Source organism: Neolamprologus brichardi, chromosome 22 (genome assembly GCF_056152115.1).
Source record: "Neolamprologus brichardi isolate AB-2024 chromosome 22, ASM5615211v1, whole genome shotgun sequence".
Classification (NCBI taxonomy): Eukaryota; Metazoa; Chordata; class Actinopteri; order Cichliformes; family Cichlidae; genus Neolamprologus; species Neolamprologus brichardi.
The window spans coordinates 7,481,914-7,508,639 of record NC_142124.1 but is presented as its reverse complement, the minus strand read 5'-3'; the positions used below and the strand labels follow the sequence as shown (position 1 = coordinate 7,508,639).

Sequence of the window (26,726 nt, the reverse complement as noted above, 5' to 3'; positions counted from 1 at the left end):
AGAAGTGGCAGGCTGAGCTTGGTGAGCAGGAAGGCGTCTTCCAGTCTCTGCAGGTGGAGGTACGTCAGGCCAAAGAGGCGGGGTCTAAGCTCAACAGGCTCCACCCGGACCGCAGCCCTGAGCTCGAGCGCTACCAGGACAAAGCCAATCAGATAACAGAAAGATGGAGTGGGATCAAAAGACAGATGGAGACACGGTGAGTGAAGATCCCTAAAAAGAAAAGGAGGAGCACGATTCATGTGTGTTGTGACAAACGATGTAACGATCTGCTTAAAAAAACTAACTGGATGCTGAACTTATCAGGACGTTAGTGTGGAAAAGGATCTGAAGGTAGTTTTCTTTTTTTCTGCAGACGAGCGGATCTTGAAGCTCTGGGCTCCTCCCTGCAGCAGTACAGAGACGGCCACTCCGCTTTGATCAAGTGGATCGAAGAGACGACGGAGAGACAAGAAAACACACAGCCGGGACAGATGGACAGCAAAGCGCTGTCGGAACAACTGGCCCAGCAGACTGTTAGTGCCGCTGAATCCTCTGACTTAAAACATGCGTCTAGATGAGAAATATGACTTGAGCCTAAACATTTATAAATTCTGATTGTTTTTCTTTCCAGGCCTTGGTAGCTGAGATCGAACAGAATCAGACCAAACTAGACGAGTGCCAGACTCATTCCAAACAATACTGTGCCTCAGTGAAGGTGAGAAACCGTGACAGACGTGTCTCGGAGTGATGGTACGCAGGAAACTTGATCCCTCTCGTGCTTTTATCTTGTAGGATTATGAACTACAGCTGATGACATTCAGAGCCTTTGTAGAGTCGACGCACAAATCACCTGTCAAGAGGAGAAGGATGCACTCTTCCTCTGACGCTATCACTCAGGAGGTAATGAGATAACTGTTTACCATCGTGATCATTGCAGGAGCTTTATTGTTTTAAGTAAATAAAGTTTGTGTGTTTTGTATTTGCCTGAATCTAATATCCCGCAGTTAGTGATGTTTGTTTGGGGTTTTTATTATCTCTTCAGTTCATGGACTTGCGCACACGCTACACAGCCTTAGTGACCTTAACAACCCAGCATGTGAAGTACATCAGCGATGCTCTGAGAAGACTGGAGGAGGAGGAGGTGACACTTTGATTCTCTTTCAGTGACTTTCTTGCTTTACACAGCGGTCATCTATTATTAACTGTTTAATTTACATATACACTACTTTTGGTTGCTGTAGCTCACTGAATCGAAGAGTTGCTATTATAACTTCTGTTCCCTGAGTGGATGAAGCTCCTATGCTTTTGAGCATTGCCACCAGACTAGCAGAGATTTGGCAGAGAGAAGCAACACTGCAACATTACAACAGAAAGTGAGAAAACTTTAACTGGGAAGTGTAGATTTAATTGTTCTGTCCAGGACACACTGGTCTATCAGAACTGGGCAGCAATGCTTGAAAGCTGGAAAAGCAGCTAGCAGCTCCAAATAATTGATGTGCAGCTGGCACTGCAGTCCAAACCGCTCGCAATGCATCCACATACTGGGGTGTCTAGAGTTAACATGCAAGGTGCAGTTATCAGAAGCCTCCGGAGGAGGTGACACGACACCACAGGCAGAGAGTACAGTGTCAAAACCTGTATAAGAACTGAGGGATGTTTGTGATGAGAAGGGTGTATGTCTGCAGGCGGTGTCTGTGATGGTCAGGGGAGACAAAGGTGTGATATCTCATACTGTATGTGCTGCACAGGTGAATTGACAAAAAGGGACCTTATGTGATATCTACTGTTCAGTGTCATTAATTTTTGCTTTCTTGCCTCTATCTGTGCAGAAAGAGGTGGAGGAGGAGAAACAGGCCAGGGTGGGGCATGTTTCAGACCTTCTGGGCTGGGTCAAAGGCCTCCAGGGACGCGCTGGTGGCCCCAACGCAGAGTCTTCTCTGGCTGCTCAACAGGTACTGTTTATACATATGCAATGAATGCGAAGGAGACTGTTATGTTGCTACCTCCTTTAGTGGTACATGAAGGTTGTTATGTTGTCAAATAGATTCTTCATCTGTTTTTTCTGCAGGCCATCAATGAACAGCTAGCAGCCAAGAAAGATCAGGTGGCTGAAGCTATAAGGAGCACACAGGTCTTCCTTCTGTCGAAACAGGCCAGCAAGTAAGTTAACATGACATGCATGGACTCCTCAAAGAGAGCAATGATTTTTAAACTGTCCTCCCAGCCAGCAGTGCACGCACCACAGGGCCCACTTCTGTAGTAACCAGCGGGTAAATAGAAGTTAGGATTAGATGATGATAACTGCCAACTTCAAACAATCACATTATAAATGTTATGTCAAAGCCACTGTAAAGCATCTTTCCAACACAGATGCAGACTAATGTTAAACACCTAACTACACCTGTTAACCTTGTCCCTTTTTTCTTCTGTAGGTTGTCCCCAGAGGAGCGGGCACACGTGGAGGCTCAGCTGGATGAGCTGAAGACCACCTACAACCAGCTGTGCGACAGCTCCACCCAACAGCTGCAGCAGCTGGAGCAGCAACTGGCCAAAGAGGAGGAACGAAAGGTAGATCGGTTTGGCTGGGGTGGGCCGAGCGGGGAGAAGGGTGTCTGCATATTTATGCCAAACATGTATTCTGCTTATGCGAGCTTAAACAAAAATAACCACAAAGGTACTTTTATAAAATGTTCCTTGAGTCTGAATATCTTTGCGAGCGAAGCGTGAGTTTATATGTGGGCCAGCAAATTATCATCTATGTTGTTCAGCATGTTGTGTGTTCACCGATTTGCATTTCTGAAAAACATCACCAGTGTTGACGAATCTCACTCATTGACTTGGTTTGGTTTAACAAACACCGACGGATCCTGTTCAGATGTGTATTCAGATCCTCTGTAATAACCATTTCTACCAGGATGACCATCTTTTTGGTCATCACTGGAGAAATAAGGGTTGCTAAAATAATTTATCCATCTAGAATACACTGCAGTGTTTTGTTTTTGGTATAAGAAACCTCAATATATGGGTGTTAAAGGGAAATGTGAAAAGGACAGAAAACAACTGGAATACACCGTCTGAACTGGGCCTCAGCATGGAGTGATCCACTCTCACATTATCATATAAAAGCCTGCATTCATGTCATTAACTATCACCAACCCTGATTTTTATCATCCTCATTGTCACCGTCATCATCATTATCATCAGAAAATACATCTGCTGAGCTGCTAACATGGTTAATACACGGCCTTAGTGGTGCCGCACTAGATCAGAGCTTCCCAGGTGACGCTAGTGAGGGGAAAGCTGTAGAGCTTTGCTTTTCATTGTTAGAAACTGTCAAAATAAAGGTACATCCACATTTTCCACATTCATCCCAGCATCGAAAAAGTAAAATGTTACTTTTCTTTATATGGTGGTGAAATGCCACTGCATAAAGTCAGCATTGCTTTTTAGCATTTTTCTGCATACGTTTACCCCATGTAGATGTACAGTCATCCAAGGGGAAACACACATTCCCAGCCCTCGCACTCTCATACAAGTGTTCCTCCCTTTCATTTGAAATACAATACATCATCCCTGGATGTGTGAGAGAATTTCAGGTTTGAAGCTCTCATTTATGACACTTCCTAGTTTTTAACAGTTGCACTCATAGTTGATTTTTGTGTAAATGTTTTATGGTTTTGCTAAAAATGCTCACTAAAAGGTAAAGTAGAACTTTTTAAGAAGTCACTTTGTATTTTAGAGTGTACGTGCACCAAAGGCCAGCTATGCAAAAAAAAATAATCAAAAAAACAACTTCACCATTTGAGCATGTTGTGTCCAGATCACAAGAGTGTGTGTGAGAGAGAATGACGTTTTTGTGTTTGTTCTAATGCATACTATTAATGTGTGAAACTTTTAAACCAGCATTTTGCTTGAAAATCACTAACAGCTGCCAACGGAGAGTTGTGGACATCCAAGGATCAGAAAACAAAGCAAAACAGACTTTGATAAACATCATTAGTCTATTTTGTGATTGCAGGTTAGAACAGCTGCATGGTTAGTTTTAGTGCCACCCAGTCTCATGGAAATGTATTATGTAATGTGTGATGCAGTTAAAGATACAAATCTGCAATAATAATCATAATCTGTGCAAATCGGCAGGTAAACTTACTATCAGAAATGTGGAAATACTGATAAATATTTGTTATTTATCACTATTTGCCACATATTTGCCCCACCCCCGATCAGCTTTCACTGAGCAGTCACGGTTTAGTATAGTTTCAGTTTGTACCTTACTCAGTTTAACATTAGGTCAGTTTGAGGTTTTGACGTCAAAGCAGTGTTAGGAGTCTGAATGAAGAGTGGCATGCAGAACGCTAACAACCAGCTTCTCACCTGTCGCGCCTCGCTCTGCCGAGCCATAAACTGGCCCATTAGTGTGTGCACAGCAGGACGGGCCCAAACGGTAAGTAGCGCTCGCTTTCTCTCTTACCGTTGCCTTTAAGTTTTTCTCGTGTAGTTTTTCTTATTCTCCTCAACTTCTGAATAGTTGTGTGTTCCTTTTTCTGCTGTTGTTTCCCCTTATCTAGAGCTTTTTTCTGCATTTTTGTTACTATATGCTTTGTTGCATGCTTACTGCTTGTCCTAGAATAGTGATGGTAAGTATTAAAATGCCTTTTAATTTAATAGAAATTAAAACAAATCAAAAATATAAATTAGCAAATTACTAACAGAAATATTTATAGTGGCATTTTTAAACATGGATAAGCTGTTTTGTGGCAAGTGGTTGCGGGTTTCCTTCTTTTTTTTTTCCTGATTCTACGATCTGTCATAGTGTAGTGTCACATAATAACAAATTAACATTTCGTAATATGCGTGCTGGCTAAAACTGCCAGGTCATAAAGAAAAGAGAATGAATATCAACTGGGATTTTGGTTTCTTTCTTTTTGCAGAATGAGATTGCCATTGCTGGAGTGATTGACCTGAGTACAGTGGAAACATTCCCAGTATTTCGAGCAGCTCAACGTGGTCTTATTGACCAGGACACCTGCCATGTTCTGCTAGAGACCCAGCTCATTATGGGTGGGCTCCTTCAACCTGACTCTCCTGTCAAACTTTCACTGGAGCAAGCTCTAACTCGAGGCCTAATTGACAGCCATACCAGACAGTCCCTGTCTGAGCTTGAGAGCGCCCTGTATTTGGTGGAAAACACCAAGACTGTGAGTGATGAACAACAAGAAAATGCCTTGCCTGTAGTTAGAGCCATGGAGACCGGGCTAATCAGAGAGGAAGTGGGACTTCGCATCCTCCAACTCCAGATGAACACTGGAGGCTTGAGACATTCAACTGGAAAAATGTTGAGTTTGGAGCAAGCAGAAGACAAGCGACTTTTGTCTCCCAGAATTATTACTAAGCTCCAGTCGAGACTACAACACAGAGAGCTGATTGATCCAAACACAGCTGAAAAAGTAAATCTTTGCGAGCTGCAGCTCCAGTGTGTTCTCGATGATGATTCAGGGCTTCTTCTCTTCCCTGTCAAGCAGCAGCCTGGAGGAACAGTTTGCCTCCGTTCTGGAAGAAAAGTCGGTATTTTCCGTGCTGTGCAGGAGGGACTGATTGATCGGAAAGTTACTGTACGACTTCTTGAAGCTCAGCTTTTTGCCGGTGGTATTGCAGACCCACGGTCTGGCCATCGACTGACAGTTGATGAAGCAGTTCGCCATGGGCTTATGGACCAGGATCTAGCCTGTGCCATGTTAGCACGTCAACTGCAAAATGGGGGCATTCTAGACCCTTTCAGTGGAGAGCGCCTGGACTTAGAAGAGAGTATTTGCAGGGACCTTCTCTCCCCTCGTTTGGCTCTGTTGGTCCTTGAGTCTCTCTGGACTTTTATGGGCTTGCTCTGGCCTGAAACTGGAGAGGTTTTACCCATTGCTGAGGCTGTTCAACAAGGTGTGATCTCGGGGGATCTAGCAAGGAGCACCCTGAGACAACGACATGCCATTGGGGCTTTGTACAACCCAGAAACCCTTCAGGTGCTGCCCCTGAACAGAACTGCTGAAAATGAATTAGATCCTAGTGCGGTCAGTTTTCTCAAAGAAATCCACATACCAGATGTTCTTTCCAACATGACCCAGTCAGGTAACCCATCTCTAAACCGCCACAGCTGGGGTTCCACTAGCTCCTCCTCCTCTCCTCCATCCTCTCCCCTGCCTCCATCATCTCCCACAGGCCTTGTGTGGGAAACTACATCAACTAATGGGAAGGATCCTGAAGAACAAGCCAAACACAAGCTGCTGTTTCACCTCATGACTCACAGCTATGTAGATGCTCATTCTGGAAAGCGCCTCGTGCTGCTTGACCCTGAGCTAATGATAATGATCAAGGACGCTGACATGGTTGCTGGAGAATCTGCTCGTCAGGTTGAGCCGCTAAGCAGTATGGCTACAGATAAGCTAGATAAACTGGAAATGGGGGAAAAGATTAGTTTGGCAGGTAATGGAGTGAGTGAAGGTGTCAACGACAGTTCCAGTTTAGTCACACCAAGTAAGGATTTTGAGATTAACGATAGAAGTGGCCTAGAAGAAATGCATGATGGGGAAGGAGACAACAAATCACTGCAGCAACCATCAGAACCCATAGAAGAAGATTTAGCCATTTCAGCTAAATATGAAATTGCTGGCGATAAAAGTGAAAAGGTAGATGAACAAAAGAAAGAAATGACCAGTTGGGACAGTTTAGCTTCAGCTAAATACCTCAACGATGAAATAACAAAGAGCCCAAATGAAATAATACAAACTGAATACCAACCCATGGATAGTCCTGTGCGAGACAGTGGAAGTACAACTGCAACAGAAGTTATTGAAATGGCCACAGCACCACTCAAATCAGAGGATAATGTTGAAAGGAAGACATTCAAAGAGCTCATCCCAGGGGAAAAACCAAATGAAGATGTTAAATTAACAGCATCCCAAGAAAGGAAAGATATAAAAGATTCCCAGGCTGAATCAGAAATTATAAAACAAAATGTGGCTGTAAAAGAGACCGACTCAAAGCGAGCTAAACCACAAGTTGATGTCTCTGAAGCAGTAGTGGAAAAGCAAGAAGAGGATGCTGAACTGGAGAGGATGGTCATGCAGCTCAAACAGGGAGGTCTAATGACAGAAGAAGGGGAAAAGCTGCTGCCAGATGAGGCAGTAGTCCAGGGTGTCCTTCCTGGACATACAGCTGTTAAATTAATGGCTCAAGCCGGTCTGTTTGGGGGCTTCCTAGATGCCAGCAGTGGGGAGTCACTTACCATGGAGGACGTTATGCAGGAGGGTTTACTAGATGAAGATCTAATGTGGGGTGTCCTAAAGTCAGATAAAACCCTTGCAGGGGTTGTTGATGTGGAGAAAAGGCAGATCTGTGGGGTGAGGGAGGCAGCTCAGGCAGGGTTGATTGATCCCAACACAGCCTCTCGACTTCTGGAAGCCCAGGTGGCATCTGGGGGGATTGTTGACCTGCGTAGGGATAAGAAAGTCTCTGTGACTCTAGCAGCAAACCTGGGGCTGATTGAGGACGATCATAGAGAAGAACTTGTAGCACTGGAGAAGGCATGCAAGGGAAAGGATGCAGATTCCTCAACATTCCTCAAGAAAGCCAGTTTGCAGCTTCAGATGGAAGGTGTTCTCGACCCAGAGTCCAAGTCTCCAGTTCCTATAGAACAAGCTATTCACAAAGGCTTAATTAGACCAGAGGAGGCTTATCAGGTCTTGGCTAGGCAAGTGGCTGAAGGTGGTATAATTCACCATCCTTCAGGCATGAGGCTTCCAGTTTCTGATGCTGTTGATAGAGGACTAGTAGATCGGTCCGTTGCTCCTGGGTTAGAGGAACTTGAGTGGGTCTATCAAGGAAAAGTCAGTCCTTCACATCGCCCAGAAGCTTTTGTTTTCCAAGCATCAACCGGAGCTATTTCAGACCCTGACACTGGAATCAAACTTACTTTGACAGAGGCTGTTACTAAGGGTCTTCTAGATGAGAACAAAGCCAGTGAAGTCATGGCTTCTCCCACAGTAACTCAAGGAGTGCTTGACCCCCAAACAGCATGGATTGTGCCCTATTCAGAACTTGTAAACCAGGGTAAGATAGATATTGAAACAGGTAAACGCTTCTTGGAGGTGAAACCATTCCGTGGTGTTCAGGATAAACAATCAAAGGAAACACTGACCCTTCCCGAAGCAGTTGCATTAAAGAAAGTTGATCCAGCTCCAGCACTTAGACTTCTCCAAAGCCAGGCAGACAGCGGTGGGATCGTTGATATCAGAACTGGAGAAAGGCTCTCGCTGCCTGAAGCTTCTGAGAGAGGTTTAGTTGGAGATGATATGGTCACAGAAATAGCTACAAACCAGTTTTTGAAAGGAGGCTTAGTTGATCCTTCAACTGGACAGCGAGTCTCCAGTCTCAATGTTGCAACTGCTTTAGGACTGATATCTAACAATGTGGCTTTGGAGATTCAGGAGAAAGTGATGTCAGTAGAGACCGAGGGTGGTGAAGAAAGCTCTACACCCGTTGCCTCATCAGATAGTACGTACAGCCCTGCTATCAAATTTTCAGCATCAAGTCCAGACAGTCCATCAAACTGGTCTGATGTGAACACGGAGGAGCCCATGAAATCTCCACCTTCAAAGAGAGAAGCAGTGCAAGATGAAGAGAAAACACTGACATCTGTACTTTCAGATCAGTTAAAGTTATACGACACGATTGCAGATGAGGACAAAGTGGACAAACCTGAGTCAGGGAAAGAAAAGACTTCAAGGCAGCCGGACGAGTCCATGGACGTCTTATTTAAGTTTGCAACTAATGTTGAGAAAAGAATCCAGCAAGCCATAAAAGAAATCGAACCACAGAAAGACACCACTAAATCACAGAGTCTTCCTGAACAGGAGGCAGATGATGAACAAAGGAAAAGCATTATCAGAGATTCTGTAGAAGTCAAGCCAACACAAATCTATCATGCTGACAAAGATTTACAGGAAAAGGATAGAACAGGTGTCAATGGGGAACCTGTGCAGGGTGGGGAAAAAGAGCGTGTTCCCGAGGATGGAAGATTGAAGCCTAAGACGACAAGTCCTGTGGCAGTAATGGTTATTGATGACAAAGAAAGCAAAGAGGGTGATGAAGTGTCAAATTTGGGCGAAGAGAAATCTAGAAAGGATGATGTGGCAGTGCAGAAAGATGATGGGATAAGAGAGAAGGTCCAAGTGGTGGAGAAAGAGAAGCCCTTAAAGGTTGAAGATTTAGAGATCAAAACCAGGACTCGTTCTGAAGAGTCAGCACAGTTATTGACATCTGCTTCCAAAGAGTCAGAAAACAAAAGCAAAAAGAAGAGGAAAACTAAAAAGAAGGGAAAAGGTAAAGAGACAGAGGGCGAAACACACCCTTCAGAGATAAAGCATGCATCTCAAATTTATCAAACTGAGGAGGAGATGGAATGGATGGATGCGACTACAGTTGAGCTTGCGTCACAAGACGTAGACATGAAATCACAGATTCATGGTCAGGGAGCTTCTGAAGGGCCAATCAAAGGCATAAGGACTGATGGGAAATTTGAGGTTGAGAGTAATTTGGTGAGACAGGGACAGAAAGAAGCCTTAAGACTAATCGCTGAACCAGAGAAAGAGGGGAATAAAATATTAAGAGCTACAGCAAAGGCTGATAAGAGAGAGGAGATGAAAGGGAAGTCTGAAGAAAAGGATTCTGTCGCTCAGCAACCAGAAAAACCAGAGAGCATTCAGGAGGTGAAGGAAAGGAAAGGGCATGAGCTGCCTCAGAAATCCCCTCTGCCAGACACTGAGAAAGCGGCCTTGATCCTGAAGGCCAAAGAGAGTATTCTTAAAAAGGTGTTTGAAAAAGGCGTGAGTGAGAAACAGGCTGCTGAGGAGCTGCAGGCGCTGCGCAAGGAGGTGGGGAAGAAGGAGGGTAAAGGTATAACTGTTAGTGATGTAAAGGCACAAACTCGGCACGCTAAGGAGGATGGAGTGGAGAGTCGAGCTGTAAAAGAAGACACTGTCAAAACATCAGATGGTTTATCTGAAGAAAGTAAAGAAGAAGAGATGAGTGTCAAGGTGGACAAAGTGAAACTGAGAGAAGTCAAAGAAAATCTGCCTGTGGAGAAACCGTTGGTCGAGGAGACCACGGAGGCTGAACCGCTGAAAGTTTCTTCAAATGAAAAAGAAAAGGATGCAAGTTTTGGAATGGAAGAGACACAAAAAGATATTAAGACAGCTGCATCGGTCCAATCTAAAGAAGCTCAGCCTAGTAAACAAAGTAAGAAGAGCAAAAGATCCAAGAGGCTGAAAGTGGAAAAAGCTGAGCCTGATACTGAGAAGGCACTGAGCAAGGAAAAAGTGGAAGTGACTGCAACAGAAATTACCCCAAAATCCACTCTGGAAAGAACAGATTTGGAAAGCTCAGGTTTGATTCAGGAGCAGAAGGTAGATTCTGAGAGTCGGTCACTAACGGGGGATGTCCTCACACCTTCGGTTGGTGAAGAGACAGTTGAGGTGGAGACCCCTGCAATTATTATTCCAACAGTTGAGACTCTTGAACAAACGTCACCCCATTTGTATCAATCACAGAGGCCCAGTTATCACGTGCAGGACATCGTACAAGCGGAAGAGATCAGTGGCGGGAAAGACAAATCCCATTCAGGCACTGGAGGTGTGATCGAAGCTGACCTTTCTCACGAGGAACACAAAGTGGAGACTCAGTCCACAGCTCTGTCCGCTGCTCTGTCCACAGCTCAGCCCACAGCTTCTGATCCACAGCCTGATAAAACAGCTGGCAAAGGCAGAAAGAAGAAAAAGCACCAACCAGTCAAAGAAGAAGGCACCGATACTCCTGCATCAGAATCTTTAAAAAACCAACAGCAACATCTTGAATCTTCAGAAACGCCGGCTTTGCTCTCAAAAGATGCTGCAGCTGAGTCTGAATCACCTGTAGTCCCACAGTCTGAGACCACCACTGAGACCTGGGCAGAGGATGACGCCAGCGAGAGTCCCCAACAGGTGTCAAAGAAAGAGGAAGCATCATCTGTGACTGGCAAGGCAAGAGAAAAACTTGTGAAGTTATAAATATTTATTTATTTATTTATTTTAAAGCCCTTAGGTTGGTCAAAGCATCTTTAAAGTGTGTTTTGTTTTGTTCCCACAGTCATCATTGATGCGTCAAGAATGCTTGGAGCACGACCAGCGAATGGTAGCCCTGCTCTCCATGGTTAGACACATCGAGGTCCAACTGAAGCAGCAGCAGCAGCAGTCTGTTGGTCGCAGCCTCATCACATTGGAGGACATCATCAGACAGACTGAGGTGAAATTCACACACACAAATATGCACGCTGCTTTTAATGCTTAAATTTGCTTTGCAGGTTGGATTGGAAAATTGTTTTCCGTGCGAGACAAACCGTTCAGCCGGTTTAAGGATTAGTGTCTTAATCAAGAATCAAGAAAACTTTTGTTTTCTTTTCCTAATCTGTCTCGCAGACTCTGGACCTCGAACTGCGCGACATGGAGCCTGAGATCAACAAAGAGGCGGAGGCAGTTGAGCGACTGCTGAAGCCCCAACCGAAAAATGTTCCTCCTCAACTCCTATTGGCCCTGGAAAAGGATGGGCGGAGCTTGGCTCGAGGATACGAGGCTGCCAGGGCTCTTTCTGAGGGCATTCTGCAAAGTCTACGAGACCACAGAGACTCTTATAAGGTAGCAGAAACAGATAAATAACAGAGAGTAGCACACATGTATAATAGACAAAGGCATCACTGACGGTGCTCCGACTTTTCCTTCAGGATGCAGTCACAGCTGAGCAGAAGTCACTGGGACAGCAAGTGGAGAGCTTGCTGTCTTGGCTGACAGAGACAGAGACTCAGATGGAGAAAGAGAAGAAAAATGACGGTTCAGATCAGCTCACGCAGCAGCTGACTCTTTGCAAGGCAAGTTTTCTAGAAAGAATAAATTGTATTATAAGCATATATACTTTTGTCATGCTTTGAACCTGTAGATTTAAATATTTAGCAGTATTATTGCTTGGTATCGTAAACATGGATCATATGGAGGGGTGGGGACACTGGTTCACTGACTTGTTCTGCTGAGCATTCATTTGTTTGTGTGAAACTTTCCTTCAGGAGCTCCAGTCCTCTCTGATGGCTCGCTCTAGCGAGGTCAACAACATAGTGTTTGACATTCAGGTGTTCATCTCAGAGCGGGCGCAGGACCTTGCCCCTGAGCAAAGCAGGCATCTTCTGGGGCAGCTTCAGCAGCTGCAGAAGGCCTTCCACAGAGCGTCCGGTCAAGCCCAGGCCTGGGCCGACGCCCTCTCAGCCCAGAGAGACAGGGAAGAGGAGCGGCAGCGCAAAGAGAAGGAGAAAGAAGAAGAGAAGGAGAAAGAGAGGCAGAGTGCGAGGGAGAGAGAGGTTTGGAAAACGTTGATTGAGATGGTTTTAAACGCTGCGCAAACACTCGGTTAGCTTTCATATTTAACATCGTTTGTTGCCATGCTGTTAACTGTCATCATGCTAAAAAAAAAGCTCATGTTTCATGAAATCTGATGTGTCAGATTAGAAAAGCTCAACAAAATCTCGCTAACCTCCACCATAGTTTCAGCTTGTAGTGCCATTACACATCGACTCAGACCTGTTCTCCTCGTCTCGGTTTTGTACTCGGACCACTGCTGCTGTTTTTGCAAATGCTTTGCTACTTGACAGTATCACCACCCTCACTTCTACTACCGAAACTTTTTATGCAAGTGTGTTTGCTCCTCTGCATGTCTCTATAACATGTGTATTATTAACCTGTTTGCCTTGCTGTTCCAGATTGCCACTGAAGAAAATCGCTTGTGTCACGGCGGTAAAGATCTGATCTCAGTAAAGCCTTGCTGGCTACAGCCCGTCACTGTTTTTCCTCTTGTCTCATCTGAATACCTGGGAGAAAGAGGAAAAACAGCAAAAATAAAACAGATACTTGTTTGATTTCTCTTTGTATTGTTCGTTTGTTGCTTGTCAGACACGTTGATGTAAATGTGTATGTGTGTCTGCCTCTGTGTGTGTTTTAAGTGTGAACTCTGGACACAATCTGCTCAAAGCTTGGCAATGTGCACTACAAACGTATAGCATCTTATTAGTCTGTGCTTCTGTTAAGAGGTATAAAAATGGTAAAACAAAATCACGAGTGGGCTGTTCCTGAAGTGTTTACGATGGACTCGTCCGTACGTCAGTTTTCCTCACATTTTCCTTCTTTCTGGATCTTTGCTTTTCCTTCTCTCTTCCATTTCTCTCAGGTGGTTCAGCAGCAGAAAGCAGAGTGCTCTCAGAAACTGGAAGGCCTCAGCATGTGGTTGGCTGGAGCTGCCAGCCTGCTGGCCAGTCAGAGACCGGGAGCAGAGTCAGGTGATGTGGACATCCTGCAGGAGAAGCAGAGGAAACTAAAGGTGTGAAAGTCCTACATTAATCTATCTTTCTTGTTTGTGTGCATAAGATTCAGCTCAGTAATTCTGGATATCGCACTTATATCATTAAATAATTTAGTCATTTAATCCTTAATATTTAAGGGAATGTTTCTATCTCTTTGTTTCTGTCTTCAGGAAGTCCAGAAAGACCTCCACACTAAAGGCGAGGGCATAGCTGAGGCCATCAGGTCTGTGGAGGAGCTCCTGTCAGAGCAAGGAGAAACCCTGAGCCCAGAGGAGAGGGAGAACCTCCAGGCAGCACTAACAAGAATGAAGGAGCAGTACAGTGCTCTGACAGATTCAACCAACACCACGCTGTCCGAGCTCGACACGGCCATTAATAACACTGTGCAGCAGAACACACAAAGGGTAAGAGCAGCAATGTGGTCACACATCTGTCAGAATTTTAAAAATCCTCTTGTTAAAACAACTATTTTTACCCATTTCTGAAGATATTTTTTCATACGTTAACGACATTTTAAAAGTTAAAACCTAACATTTTAAGCAACTAGGGTTTTAATTTAACGTCTTCTCCTCTCCAGGCGAAAGCAGTGGAGGAACTACAGGAGACCCGAACTCATATAGACTCCCTCCTGAATGAACTGTCCACCCTTAACCAACCTGGAAAGACTCTAGCTGGATCTTCAGCAGCCCAGGATGTTATTGATTCGCCTTTTTCACCACCAGAGGGCGCTGTGATGTCACATACTGAGATGCTACAGGTTAACTTTCTGATCTATGTTTGGCTCATTTTGATTTAAATGCCTTACAATATTACAGAGTTCTGACCGATATCATCTTTCTGCCAGGCGGAGCTTCAGCAGCTCCAGGCTCAGCAGGCACAGCTGCTGCAGATCACCCAGTCGACTCGGTCCCTTTTGGAGCAGCCTGACACAACAGTTCCTCCTGAAGAGAAACAGCGACTCAGGGCTGCCCTGGACCAGCTGCAGGCTCAGCACCAGGACAAACTGAAGAGCTGCCAGGTACTAAAAGTATAAATATGTGTATAAAAAGTGTGCTATTCTCCATACATAATATGTGCACTGTCTAGGAATATCTTTTTTGTTCAGATGCAACTTAATGAGGCTGCATTAGTGACGGTGGTGTTTAGCCCCTGTGGTAACTGACTGCCTCTCCTGTATCGTTTATCTTGTAGGACCGTCTGAGAAAGTCTGAGGCTCTGAAAGATGAGCTGACAAAATTCCTCCAGGAACATGGAAGTTTGGGTACCTGGCTGGAACAAAGTGAACGGGATCTTCGTTCTCTTGGCGAAGGAGAAACAGATGCACAAGGACTTAAGGGCAGGCTAGACGAGCACAGAAAGGTACATGGAAGTAGAGTCCAGCCAATCGTTGCTAACACCGATGGTTTCCTTCATTATGAAAGGTTTTTTGTTTTTTTACAGAAAGAAAAAAAATGCTTAAGATCATTTGGAAATGATGTTATGACATAGTTTTTACACTAGAGCGACAGCATCTCCAGCGTTTACAATACTGTGAGAACAATCGATCGGAGCTCAGTAGGCAGGGGTGCAGAGTTGAGCTTTGTCTTCATGTTGGGTTATTATCTACACTGTGAAAGTTAAGACAATAAGCCTTTTCAAAATAAAACCAACCTTTTGCATGTATGTAGGTAATATTAGCTGCTAGGTTGACACTAGGTTGAGAAAGTACATGTTACAGCATTAAAATCTTACCTGTTTTCATCTGTTATGTTCAACGCTTTTATATATTTCAATTTGAAGTTTCTCATGAAGCTGGGCATTGACTCACAAACATATACATATGGACTGTTTCCAAATGGGATGCCAGTAATTCTCCACAAGAGGGAGCTGTTGTATCAAATTAATTTTTCACATGATGCTGACCTGCAGATAGAGACACAGTGGTGATGCCACTGGGTGAGCTACACATCTGTAAAGCCTTTTTTCCTTCTTCCCCCCCCCCCAAAAAAAAGAAGGAAAAAGCAAACCTTTCAAACTCTGTACTGCATCTACTACTGAGCAAGAAATTCTCCAGACAGACGAGTTTTCTTGTGGCATTGTGGCTCCGCAGTTTGATTGAATTAGCCGAACGTGGTTTTTGCTGCTTTGAACTGAAGTAAATGGGCTGGGCCCAGATTGAAATCACTGCTACTAATGTATGTTTTGTTGTTGTTTTTTTTCTTTAATTATCCATGGGTGACTAAGTTTCCACGCTCCAGTTCAAGTTATCCATATGTTTTTATATAGTCTCACATGTGGAAGGGGGAGGGAAATTCCACTTTACCGGTTTAGGATAATTTACTCATGAAGAGTCCCCTGGTACCACATTTACAGTGTTTTATGTGTTTTCCTTACACGTTTTTCCCACCCATTCTTGAAATTTGAACTGATGACCTTCTGATTTAATCGTGCTTTCCATGAAGACTTAAAATTATATTTTCCACTTAAACTCTGTGAATTTATTCCCAATTGACCTGTAAATATATCTGTAATTCCAGCTTGCTGAAGATGTGATTTGCCACAAGGCGGACTTGCGCTTCGTTTCCATCTCGGGTCAGAAAGTTCTGGACTCTGTTCAGGGAGCTCTGGAGCAAGGTGGTGGTTCAGATGCATCTCTGGAGAGCACCAAGCATCTGGTAACTGACAAGCTACAGGATGCCAACCACAGATACACCACTCTACACACCAAGGTGAAGGAAGTTCTGATAATCATTAGGAATTGTGCTAAACGCCACATTTGGTTCATTTATATGCTTAAAAACCTTTGTGTGCTGTGTGCAGTCAACAGAGTTGGGCAGCCGTTTGTCCGGCCTGTTGGAGAGATACCAGCAGTACCAGGATGAGGTCGTCTCCCTCCACTCCTGGCTCAGCACTCAGGAACAGAACCAAAGCATAGCGAAGGCCAGCGGAGAGACAGACCCGCAGAACCTACAGAACACACTACGACAAGTACAGGTGAAGCATGCAATGACCAACACCTGCATTAATGAGCACAAAATGACAGAGAAAAGATGCAATTGAGACACGGTCAAAAACATGGCCTAGTTTGCAGTCTTCATTCCATAGCTGTATATCATGCAAAGAAATGATGAAAAAACATAAATTTAATTTTTCAGATAACGAAAAAAGGCTGTAATATTTATGAGGATTATAGGAAATATTTATGGGTTTTATGGGTATCTCTATTTCCAGCTGCTTCAGGATGAGCTGGCAGAGCGCTCGGTGCAGCTGGAGAAGGTGAAGAGGGCAGGAAGAGATCTGGTCAGCACAGATGAATCTCCTTCCCTGAAAGCTGTTGACATCCTGTGTGCTGCAGGTGATTTAAACTGCCGAACACGTCGTCTTCAGTTATAATCACAGACCACAGAGCCTTTATTTGGGCTCTTTCACAGCTTGACTTGTTTCGCACCCTTTCTCTTTAGATGGCTTGGAGAAGAGATTCGACTCCCTTTCCACATCTGTCTCAGAACGGGCCGAGCAGCTGCAGACAGCTGTGGCCCAATCTGTCAGCGTCCAGGAGGGCCTCAAGGGTCTGCTGAGCTGGTTGGACAAACTGGCTCTGAGCCCTGGACCAATTGAACCCACTGCACAGGCTGTACAGGATGCCCTTACTCAGAACCAGGTGGGATAATTACCAAAAGAAAAAGGCTGAATTTTTTCACAAAGTATAAAACATCTGAAAAAAATTGCCTGAATTTTGTAGGTTTATAATTATAACAAATCTCCATCCTACTCTCTTTTTTTTCCTGTCTTTCTTGTTCAGAAACTTCGGCAGGAATTACTCTCCCGGCAGGGCAGTGTGGACGCAACACGAGACTCTGTTTCCAAACTGCTTCACACCTCAGACGCCTCCACGGCTTCAGGCCTTCAGGGGAGTTTAGAAGATCTGACTCAGCGCTTCGCTGCAGCACAGGCCAGCCAGGCTGAGAGGGAAGTTGAGCTCAAAGGGCTGCTGCCCAAGCTGGAGAGCTACGAGCGGCTGGGGTCAGACCTCCAGGTCTTCACCCAGAGCCGAGTGAAGGCTCTGAGTCCTGTCGGTCAACCGGACCGCAGCGTGGACGACTACAGGCAGACCATTGAGGTTAGCAGGGTCGACAGATTTTCATTAATAGGTCAGTGGATTGGTCATACGGTGGCTCCGTCCAACATTTTTGCCTGTGTGTGTGTTTTCTCAGGAGGTCCGATCGGAGCTGGAACAGGAAGCCGGGCAGCTGAAATCCTTCTGCAACCTTGGCACCGACCTCAGCCAATCAAAACCCTTCAGTAATACTCAAAGCTTATTGGACAATGTCAAAGAGGTCACTGATGAATTCAGCCAACTGGAAGAAAATGTAAACGAAAGGTAAAAACACCAATGTGAAAAATGCACTTTCAGGTTGTGCAGCTGTAAATGTGAATAAGGAACAAGTGTTTTTAAAGGGACCCAAACTGTGTTGTAAGGAAAGAGTTCATGCTCACAAGTTTTTTGTTTTTTTGGTGTTTGTTTGTTTTTTGAGTAATAAAAATCATAGAAAACAGAAACTTTTACAGCTAATGTCCCTTTAAATTGAGATAACTTGGTAATTTAAGACTTGAAATTCATGTGTGTTTCCTAAAAGAGGACGATGCAGGTCCTGTCTCATCAGTTGCCAGGTTCACTATAAAATACACAAAAGGGCACCAGATACAAATCTCTGAACAGTACCATGGCTCCTTTATTTACCATTTGCTCCCAGATGTGTGAATCATAAAAATGTCAGCCCGTTCTAGACTTATCTCAAATGAGACGATCTTGGAGATGAATTCAGAGCAAACCTAGGATGTGGTTTGATTCGTCTAAGATTGAGTTTTATCTACTTTTAAAACACTTACTGTGTGAGTGGAGCGGTTTCCAAATTTTGTTTTCTAAATCTGTAACCTTCACGAGGCACCGGTTGCTATGCCTACAAGACCTGACGTGGTATCAGTGAGCAGCCACACTTAAAGCCTGTCAGCAGGGGGTTGGGAATTTATAAATACCATCAGTCTGGTGCAGATTTATTGGATTATAGTTCAGATTGGTGGGGCAGTCAGCCTTCTGTAAAATCAACATATTATTTCTAATTTTATAGTGGCTAAACGGCACTCATACGACGTACTGTAGGATGTGGGTTTGTTTTAATCTTACGTGATGTTTCTCAGTACTGGGGTACAGTACTGTCTGTCTGTGTGAGCCTACTGTATTCAAATGAGTGTGAACTGATGTGTTGACCGGGGTACTAATATAAGCAGAGTTCACATGGCTCATTGTCCGTCCTATAAACTGCCCGCTCAGATAACTCCCAGCCTCGAATCCCGAGGGAGAGAAAATAGCAGCGTGATAATGATACTGCTCCATGCCAGACGTCTCCTCAGAGCTGTTTTGTCTGCAGGCAGTCAGCACTTTTCCAGCTTTAGCCCGACACAGATCACATACGCAGAGGGAGGTCAAGGCTGTGCTAATGCTGCCTCCAGGCCAGCGTGGACCTTGGCTGGTTCATGTCAGCAGTGTTTTGTCTGGGCATTTTTCTGTCTTTAAAAAATTACAGTGGGCAACTGTTTATACTGTAATGGATCACATGATTACTTGACATTAAAATTAAAATTAAAAAATGTGTTTTTTAAGCAGAACTTTCCCTGCTCTGGTTCTCCGTACGTTCTCTGGTCTCTGTCTACGACTTGTTTTCTTCACGTTGTCGTCTTCCTTCCTCATCGTCTGTTTTTCCACACACAGGTTTGCTGCCATTCAGGCCTGCGAGCAACAGCTGCTCCAGTTCCGCGGCCTCTCCGGCTCCCTCGTCAGGTGGCTTCAGACAGCACAGGACCAGCTGCCCTCCAAAGAGGCCAACCTCAACACAGAGGGCCTGCAGAGGAGAGTTCAGCAGCTTAAGGTTAATTAATTTGGTAGAAAATGTGAATCATGGGGGAAAAAATATATCCATGCTACTTGAAATGACTCCTTAAATGCTTTATGTCTTCAGGACTTGTTGCACGACTGGGAGTCGCAGGGATCCCGAGTTCAAGAGCTAAACAAGACGGGCTCTGAGCTGGAATCGCTCATCATCGATATCACCGCTCCTCAGACCAAAACGGGTAAGAACGAGGATGCAGAAGCTGCCAATCAATAAGCACTCTCACACTCTGCTTCAGTTTAAATGACTTTGTTTACGCATGAGAGCGCTTTTAAGTGAGAATTACAGATGGTGTGGGTGGGGGGGGGGAATCATCGGAGGATTTATAAAGTAATTTGACCTGAGGTAAACAGATATGAAACACAAATCATGAATTAAGAACTGCAGGAAGGAGACGACAAAAACAACACGTGTAATGAATCTGTATTAATAATCAGACCTGCTGCGGTACATTCCTGTGATACAGCTAAGCTACGACGGCACGTTTAAATAATGAAGGAAACGGGGAGCGCTGCCAACTTCTAAAACAGTTCGTTACCTGCAGACTTTGCAGGGAAATCCAACAAAACCACAAACTAAATCCCAGACTTTTTCAGTTATTTTCTCCAGCTTTGGACCACATCAGAAACATTTGTATCCACTCACTTCTAGGTGTTCTGCCCTCTGGTTACATGGTTGGATATTCTTGTGTACACATCTTAATAGTTAAATCAAATAAAACCAAAACAGAAGTAGGCGAATGCAGTGAGTATTTATCTTGCTGTGTGTTACACGCATTAGATTCCTGTGTCCATGTTCAGACTGTGTCTTTTTCTCCGAAGTCTGTCTCTCAGCGTTCCTCACTTCCTCCCGAGCATCCTGTGCTGATATTGTTTGTACGCTGGCAGATGTTTTGGTACTGTTGAGCACCTGTGTCTGAACCTTTTTCCAAACCCGTTGGTTCATCGCTCGCCACGTTGATGTTTGTGCGACGGTGTTTGCATGAGCATGTTGTACTCAGTCAGCTGTGTGTGTTTTTCTCCCAGGTGCTCCTCACATCAATGGCTCAGCAGGTCCCAGCAGTGTCAATGGCATTCACACCTGTAAAGGTGAGCTCTCCCTCCAGCTCGCTCTCTGTCCTTTTTCTCCATCAAGCCCGACTTAACCGCGTGGTGTCTTTTCACTCGCTGTTTATTATATAACATCTCAGCAGCACGCGTATTGACAAAGGCCAGCGCGACGCCGCTGCACAACCTTTGTGTAGTCAGAAGCAGCAGACCCCACATGGTTAAAATGAGAGTCTAACATGAACCTCAGAGTTGACCACCACCTACATTAGTGGTGCTTTTAGAGAGTGTTCTCTGTTTTACCCTTTCCTGTGCCCCCACTCTGTCCTGTCACTGCTGGCTTTGTCCATCCAAAACACAGCAGGTATATTTATTACATTTAAAAAAATACTGGTGTCTCCACTGCTTCACTCCAAAGTTTCTCTTTATGTACAGTTGTGGGTCTTCCTGTCCTTTTGCTCTGACATTTTGCTTGTTTGCTGGTTTTCTCTGTTCTGGTGTATCCGGGGTTTTCTAATACATTCAGGGTTTGTGCCTTTTTTGGCCCTCAGATCTGACAGAGCTCCAGGTAGCAGTGTCTGATGTGAACAGTCGATATGACGCTTTGGGCGGGGAGTTAAAGGAGCGTCTTGGTCAGCAGCAGGCCTCGCTGGAGCTGAGGCAGAAGGCCAGGCAGGGCACAGAAGAGCTTAAGAGTTGGCTGACAGACAGAGAGCAAAGCCTGAGACAGGCACAGACCGCCTCTCCCTCCAAACCGGAGGTGGTACGAGCTCAAGCCCAGGAGAACAAGGTAAAGGATAGACTCTAATGCTTTGTGGTGCCTTTTCTTCTTTGGTAAAGATGCGGCAAAGTCATCTGTTGTCTGTTATAACCACGTTTTGTTTGCTTTATTGAATAGCTTTGATATGCATACGTTGTTTTTCTTCTGCAGGCCCTGCTGTCAGAATTGGCCGAGCACTCAGGAAAGGTGGAGGAGCTGAAGAGCACGCTGAGGAAACTGATTGCTGAAAACCCCGATTCACCAGAAGCAGACACCTGGAGACAACAGCTGCAAGAGATAGGTATGTGCTGTAGGTGACGGTGGAAAAGATGATTTAGGACTGGACAACCATCTAGTATGGAGACAAGAGACAGGAACGGCTGAGCTTAGCTTAGTTTTAAAATAATGTGATGGGAGTGTTTCTGTTGGATGAAAAAAAAAAAATGTATGAAGGATGCTCAATGAGTTGCCAAGTATGCACTTACCTGTGCAGTACACCCCAAGTAAATCCTGTGTGTGGGAAACTGGAATGAGCACTGCACTGCGCAGTACTTTTGGAGAGATCCATTATGAAGACGATGCACTGTGTTAAAGCATGAGCGACTCACGCAGAGGAGATGCAAGTCAGTGATGTAGAGAACAAACACTGCCTGAGGGGCTTGACACAAAGAAACGCTGATTTAGAGAAATATGAGTTGTGATACCCGTAGCAGTCAGGGAGTTTATGTTCCCTCATGTCAAGTTTGATAAATATAAGAGGATAATAAGAAGCAGATAAACATGCAGAGGACTGTGCTGGAAACGTAATCTTTCCAGACTTCTTTAAACGGCCTTAAAAGATGACGGTTTTTTTTTTGCTTAGTTGAAAATGGCTCTGAAGGAAACTTGCACGTTACTTCAGAATTTGTAATAACTTTTATATGAGATAACGAGAAGGTGAAATCAATACTGTCCAGGGAGAGAGTGGGAAGCGTTCCTGTCGGAGCTGTTCACTCGAATACTTGATATTTTTACCAGAGCCTCCTATGAGCGAACAGAGACAGAAATATGTAAGGTGAAATCCAAGAAGGAGGCCTTTATATTTCATATTTCATAAAGTCTTTTCAAAGCCATGTGGACCGAGTACACACACACGCAGTGCAGGATGCCCAGAACATGAGTCAGTGAAGGAGACAGAAGAGGTAGGAGGGGCAGGGGAAGAAAAATCTAATATGACTGAGCTGTAATGTTGCACAGATAAATTAAAAAAATATTCCCTAAACAATCTGTTCCCTTTGGTTAGTTTTTAGATGAGGAATATACAAACACGTTTATCAACAGTTTGACTGAAGTTTTCTCACGTCTGCTTTGATTACTTCCTCAGACTCCCGCTGGCAAACGGCTAATCAGACCGCGGCTCAGAGGCAGACTGAGCTCGAGACGTGCGCTGATAGGCTGGGCAGCTTTGCCTCAGCGGCCAATCAGTTGGGTCCTTGGCTGAGGGAGAAGGAGCTGATGATGAGCGTTCTGGGACCCCTGAGCATCGACCCCAACATGCTCAACACACAGAAACAGCAAGCACAGGTATGCTTACCTTATAAAGCCGGAAGTGCCGTTGACCATGTGGTCCTATGTGCAAATTTCTCTTCGTCTTCTGGTTCGCTGATTTAATAGGTTGAAGTTTGCCCGTGGTGAACGGTGATAGACAGATCACTTGCCAAGTATTTTTGAAAGTGCCAGCTCTTTTTGCAGCAGTTTACACGGACAAGTTCCCAGATGGTTCTGTCTAACAAACCATCTGCTGTGTCAGGTTACAAGTACGTGGCAGAAAATGTAAAAAGAATTAAAGCTCTGAGTAGGTGAAACAGTGACATTCAATAAAAATCCAGCACAAGAAAAAGTGGGGGGTTTTCTGCAGGCTTTCATTTCTTTTAAAGACAGATTCTATGTTTTTGATATCGACAGGTTGCTTCATTGAATTTGTAATGATGCCTTTGATCTTTCCTCTTTCCTTCAGTTCATGCTGCGGGAGTTTGAGACCCGGCGGCCACAGTTTGACCAGCTGACTCAGTCAGCTGAGGGCATCCTCTCCCAGACCGGTGACTCTGCTCAGGACCCCAAGGACCTGGCAGAGGTGCGTTCTGAACTGGGCTCCATCTCCCAGCAGTGGGAGGACCTAACGAGCAAATTGACACAGAGGTCAAACCACATCGATCAGGCCCAAGGAACCAGCGAACGCTACCAGGTAAGACTGAGACAAGTCGAGAGGTTTCAGCAGAATCTTGAGTCACATTCCTCATGTGGTGGTAAACATTTCTAATCTCCCATTCAGGCCTTGCTCCGAGATCTTTCCTCCAGTCTGTCTGCTCTGAGCGAGAGGTTAGATGCTCAGGCCTCACTGAGCGCTCAACCCGAGGCACTGAAACGCCGCCTGCAGGAAACCGGAGAGATCCGATCTGTGCTGGAGAGAAGGCGGACCGAGCTTGCCGAGGCGGAGAAGCTCTGTAAGGAGCTGAGCGCCATCGTGGCTGAACCCTACCTGAAAGAAGAGCTGAGCAAACGCCTGGAGAGTGTCAGCGGGCCGCTCAAGAGTTTGGAGGAGCGTGCAGGTATGTGGAGTTTATGTGGCACATTGAATGATTATCATTACTATTTTACAATTTTTATTATTATTATGATTCATAATTGTTGATGCAAAAAACCTGCTACTAACTAACTCACTGATAAATACATCAGAACCTTCTGAAGTCCTTTTTGTCATTTTTATTAATGTACTTGTTTGGTGTTTGTTTCTAATTCCTCATGCTCTGCTTTTCTTTCCTTTAGCTGACGGTCTGTCTCAGCTCCAGGCTGCCCTGTCGTCCACCCAGCAGTTCCAGCAGATGTTTGAGGAGTTGCGCTCCTGGCTTGACAAGCAGACAGATCCTAGAGAATCATCAACCGTCGCCCTGCCCTGTCAGCCGGAGGCCGTTCGCTCCCTGCTGGCAGAGACAGATGAGCTGCAGCGTGGGATTGCCAGTCAGCGAGGCTCCTACGAGCTGATCCAGGCTGAGGGAGCGTCGCTCCTCGCCACTCTACCAGCAGACGAGCGCTCAGCCCTGCAGGCCCGTCTGACCTCCTTGAGACAGGACTGGGAGGGCCTGAACCACAGGATCTCAGACAGGGAGGCAAGACTGAAAAACACTCTGAACAAAGCAGAAACTTACCAGCAGCACAAGGCTGAGCTGGTACCGTGGTTAGCAGACTGCGAAGGGAAAGAAAAAGAGCTACAACCATCACTTGACTCATCTGCCCTGGATGAAGCCTTGCAGAAAGCACGAAATCTGTCCCTGGACATCGAGAGACGACAACCTCTACTCGAAGCCTTTAATGCTGCGTCTGATCAGCTGCTGGAGCAGTGCTGCATCGGGGAGGAAGAGGTATGGACTGAAATATGGAGACTGATAAATCCATTCATCTGATTGGCGATGCAAGATTAAAGTGCATGAAAAAATCTAAAGTTCAGTAAATGATAAACACACTTGTTTTTTTGTAGGTACGTGATGAGAAGGCTCAGCTGAACCGGAGGGTAGATGGACTGGGCGAAAGCCTCCATAATCGCACCGCCCAGCTGGAGGAGCTGGCCAGCCGTCTGAAGGAGTTTGAAGAAGGTAGACAGGCAGTGGAGAGGAGACTGGAGGCTGCCAAGCACCAAATCGAAGTGCAGGAGGCTCTGGGACCTCAGGTACTGAAAAGCATTGATCATTAACCTTCACTTACGTTATTGCCAGCAGTGACCACATCGCCTTCTTTCACATTCAGGCATGCAGTGCCAAAAGCCTGGAGAGGTTGAGAAGTCAGCAGGAGAGTCTGAGATCCTTGCAGCCTCAGGTGGTCTACCTGAGAGACCTGGCTCAGGGGCTGGTGCAGGATGCACCCCAGACACCAGGAGGCAGCACAGAGGGAACATGGAGACTCCAGGAGCAGGCCAAAGATGCAGAGAAAGAGTATGAAGGTGTTACTGACAAGGTGGGGAGCAGGGTCATTGTAATTAAAAAGGGAGGGGCTTTGTTAAAGTTTCTTTAATGTACTCGGGCATCAGATACATCTGTGTTTATCAAAAAGGGTGAACGTCCTCCGCGCTGATTACCTGTACGTGGCCTGTAATTGTCTAAAATATACTTGATGCACATATTAAAGAGCCAAATCTGCCACCCGGGAACATGCTTTGGTAAAACAGCAGGATGTGACAAAGGGGCAGTGATGAAAGGAGCCATAAAAGTTGATGAAACCCAACCAGCAATTTTTGCAATCTGGACTGAAGACATGTTTTACGACCGGACGAACGATTTATTCCAAGGGTCATTGTGTGAGAGGGTGTCTGATCTAGTGAGTGCGTCAGTGAACTGAGGGAGAGCAGAACAGCTATAGCTGTCAGAGGAGTTTGGCTGTTAATGTTATAGTAGCGATGCTGTGTATGGTCGGTGTGGACGTTCAGCACTTTGTCACAGTTTGAAATGTAAACCAGAGCGTTCAGAATTCAGCGCCCATAACGTTGCATCTTATTTCTGCGATCCAGCTTCCATATATTCCATTTAAGGTCACAACTACCACACGACTTCTCACTGTATACAGTATCGAAGCCATCAGGCTACGCTGGGATCCTCTAAGATGTTTTATTTACCTTTTTTAAAAAAACAAACAAAAACAAACTATCGATCTGATGACATTGCTGCCGAGGAAACAGTTCTGCGGTGCTTTGGGCAATGATGCTTCTACTGTCCCTTCCTTGCACCTACACAGACGAAATCTATTTATACTCGCTGCTGTGTTGCATCATTTTCTGGTTTGGTTACACGTTGTTCTCTAGCCTTGAGCTGTTGCTTTGGACAGAAAATATTACCACACAGGCTCCTCTCTGTCTGATTAATAGTGGTTTGAACAAGCAGCCTTTTGTTCTAAGCTGATATCATTACTGGGTCTCTATTCCTATTAAATTTCTGGTTCTTGTTGGTTGCTTATATTTCCAAAAAAGTAGTCACTGCACTGAAAAAGTCGTCTTACTCTTTCTGCCTTTTCATTTTTGATGTTTTCTGGTTTGACGCTTCAGAGAAAAGAGATTTCATGTCAGAGTAAAACAGTGCGTGGGGAGATGGTCTTTCAGTTGTAAGGCAGATGCTGTTGTAGTTTTAAATCTCTTTAATGTGCGTTGTTAAATTAATGCATTTTAAGGTCAAGTACAATCATAGTTAAATACTTGTTATCCTCCTCCATCAGATCGAGCAGTGCTGTTCCTCCCTGGAGTCACGGCTGCAGGGCGTCGGCGAGGTCCAGGCTCACGTGCGGGACGTCTTCTCACGTCTCGCCGACCTTGATGATGAACTGGACTCCCTCAGTCCCGTCGGACGCGACGCGGACTCCTTGGCCTCTCAGGCCGACGCCCTGAAGGGCTTCCTCTCCCGTCTGGCCAACCTCAGGACTGAGCTGGAGGGCCACGCGTCAGAGTGTACCACCATGCTGCGGCGCGAAGGCTCCTCTCCCGACCTCCTCGCACTCAGGAGGGAGACGGAGGCTTTGAGCCGCCAGGCCGGCAAGGTGAGTGAAGAGGAAGCTGATGTGATGGAGGTTATCCT

At 45.2% G+C, this 26,726-nt stretch overlaps 1 protein-coding gene across 1 annotated transcript in view; it reads left to right on the top strand.

The window, feature by feature from the left end:
* Positions 1 to 26,726, top strand: part of macf1a (microtubule actin crosslinking factor 1a) — a 115,457-nt gene that overhangs the window by 26,803 nt on the left and 61,928 nt on the right. The window contains exons 24-59 of the mRNA XM_087835198.1: positions 3 to 196; positions 353 to 512; positions 611 to 694; positions 772 to 879; positions 1,022 to 1,120; positions 1,809 to 1,931; positions 2,048 to 2,139; positions 2,412 to 2,547; positions 4,911 to 11,045; positions 11,152 to 11,307; positions 11,481 to 11,696; positions 11,783 to 11,926; positions 12,119 to 12,406; positions 13,270 to 13,419; positions 13,573 to 13,806; positions 13,980 to 14,159; positions 14,247 to 14,420; positions 14,594 to 14,761; positions 15,919 to 16,110; positions 16,202 to 16,375; positions 16,613 to 16,736; positions 16,843 to 17,042; positions 17,184 to 17,501; positions 17,596 to 17,762; positions 19,152 to 19,308; positions 19,399 to 19,510; positions 20,355 to 20,417; positions 20,927 to 21,165; positions 21,307 to 21,436; positions 22,499 to 22,698; positions 23,132 to 23,359; positions 23,447 to 23,723; positions 23,941 to 24,533; positions 24,650 to 24,838; positions 24,916 to 25,122; positions 26,371 to 26,688. Of these exons, the coding sequence (XP_087691324.1) occupies positions 3 to 196; positions 353 to 512; positions 611 to 694; positions 772 to 879; positions 1,022 to 1,120; positions 1,809 to 1,931; positions 2,048 to 2,139; positions 2,412 to 2,547; positions 4,911 to 11,045; positions 11,152 to 11,307; positions 11,481 to 11,696; positions 11,783 to 11,926; positions 12,119 to 12,406; positions 13,270 to 13,419; positions 13,573 to 13,806; positions 13,980 to 14,159; positions 14,247 to 14,420; positions 14,594 to 14,761; positions 15,919 to 16,110; positions 16,202 to 16,375; positions 16,613 to 16,736; positions 16,843 to 17,042; positions 17,184 to 17,501; positions 17,596 to 17,762; positions 19,152 to 19,308; positions 19,399 to 19,510; positions 20,355 to 20,417; positions 20,927 to 21,165; positions 21,307 to 21,436; positions 22,499 to 22,698; positions 23,132 to 23,359; positions 23,447 to 23,723; positions 23,941 to 24,533; positions 24,650 to 24,838; positions 24,916 to 25,122; positions 26,371 to 26,688 (12,729 nt within the window). The remainder of the gene's footprint in view (positions 1 to 2; positions 197 to 352; positions 513 to 610; positions 695 to 771; positions 880 to 1,021; positions 1,121 to 1,808; positions 1,932 to 2,047; positions 2,140 to 2,411; positions 2,548 to 4,910; positions 11,046 to 11,151; positions 11,308 to 11,480; positions 11,697 to 11,782; positions 11,927 to 12,118; positions 12,407 to 13,269; positions 13,420 to 13,572; positions 13,807 to 13,979; positions 14,160 to 14,246; positions 14,421 to 14,593; positions 14,762 to 15,918; positions 16,111 to 16,201; positions 16,376 to 16,612; positions 16,737 to 16,842; positions 17,043 to 17,183; positions 17,502 to 17,595; positions 17,763 to 19,151; positions 19,309 to 19,398; positions 19,511 to 20,354; positions 20,418 to 20,926; positions 21,166 to 21,306; positions 21,437 to 22,498; positions 22,699 to 23,131; positions 23,360 to 23,446; positions 23,724 to 23,940; positions 24,534 to 24,649; positions 24,839 to 24,915; positions 25,123 to 26,370; positions 26,689 to 26,726) is intronic.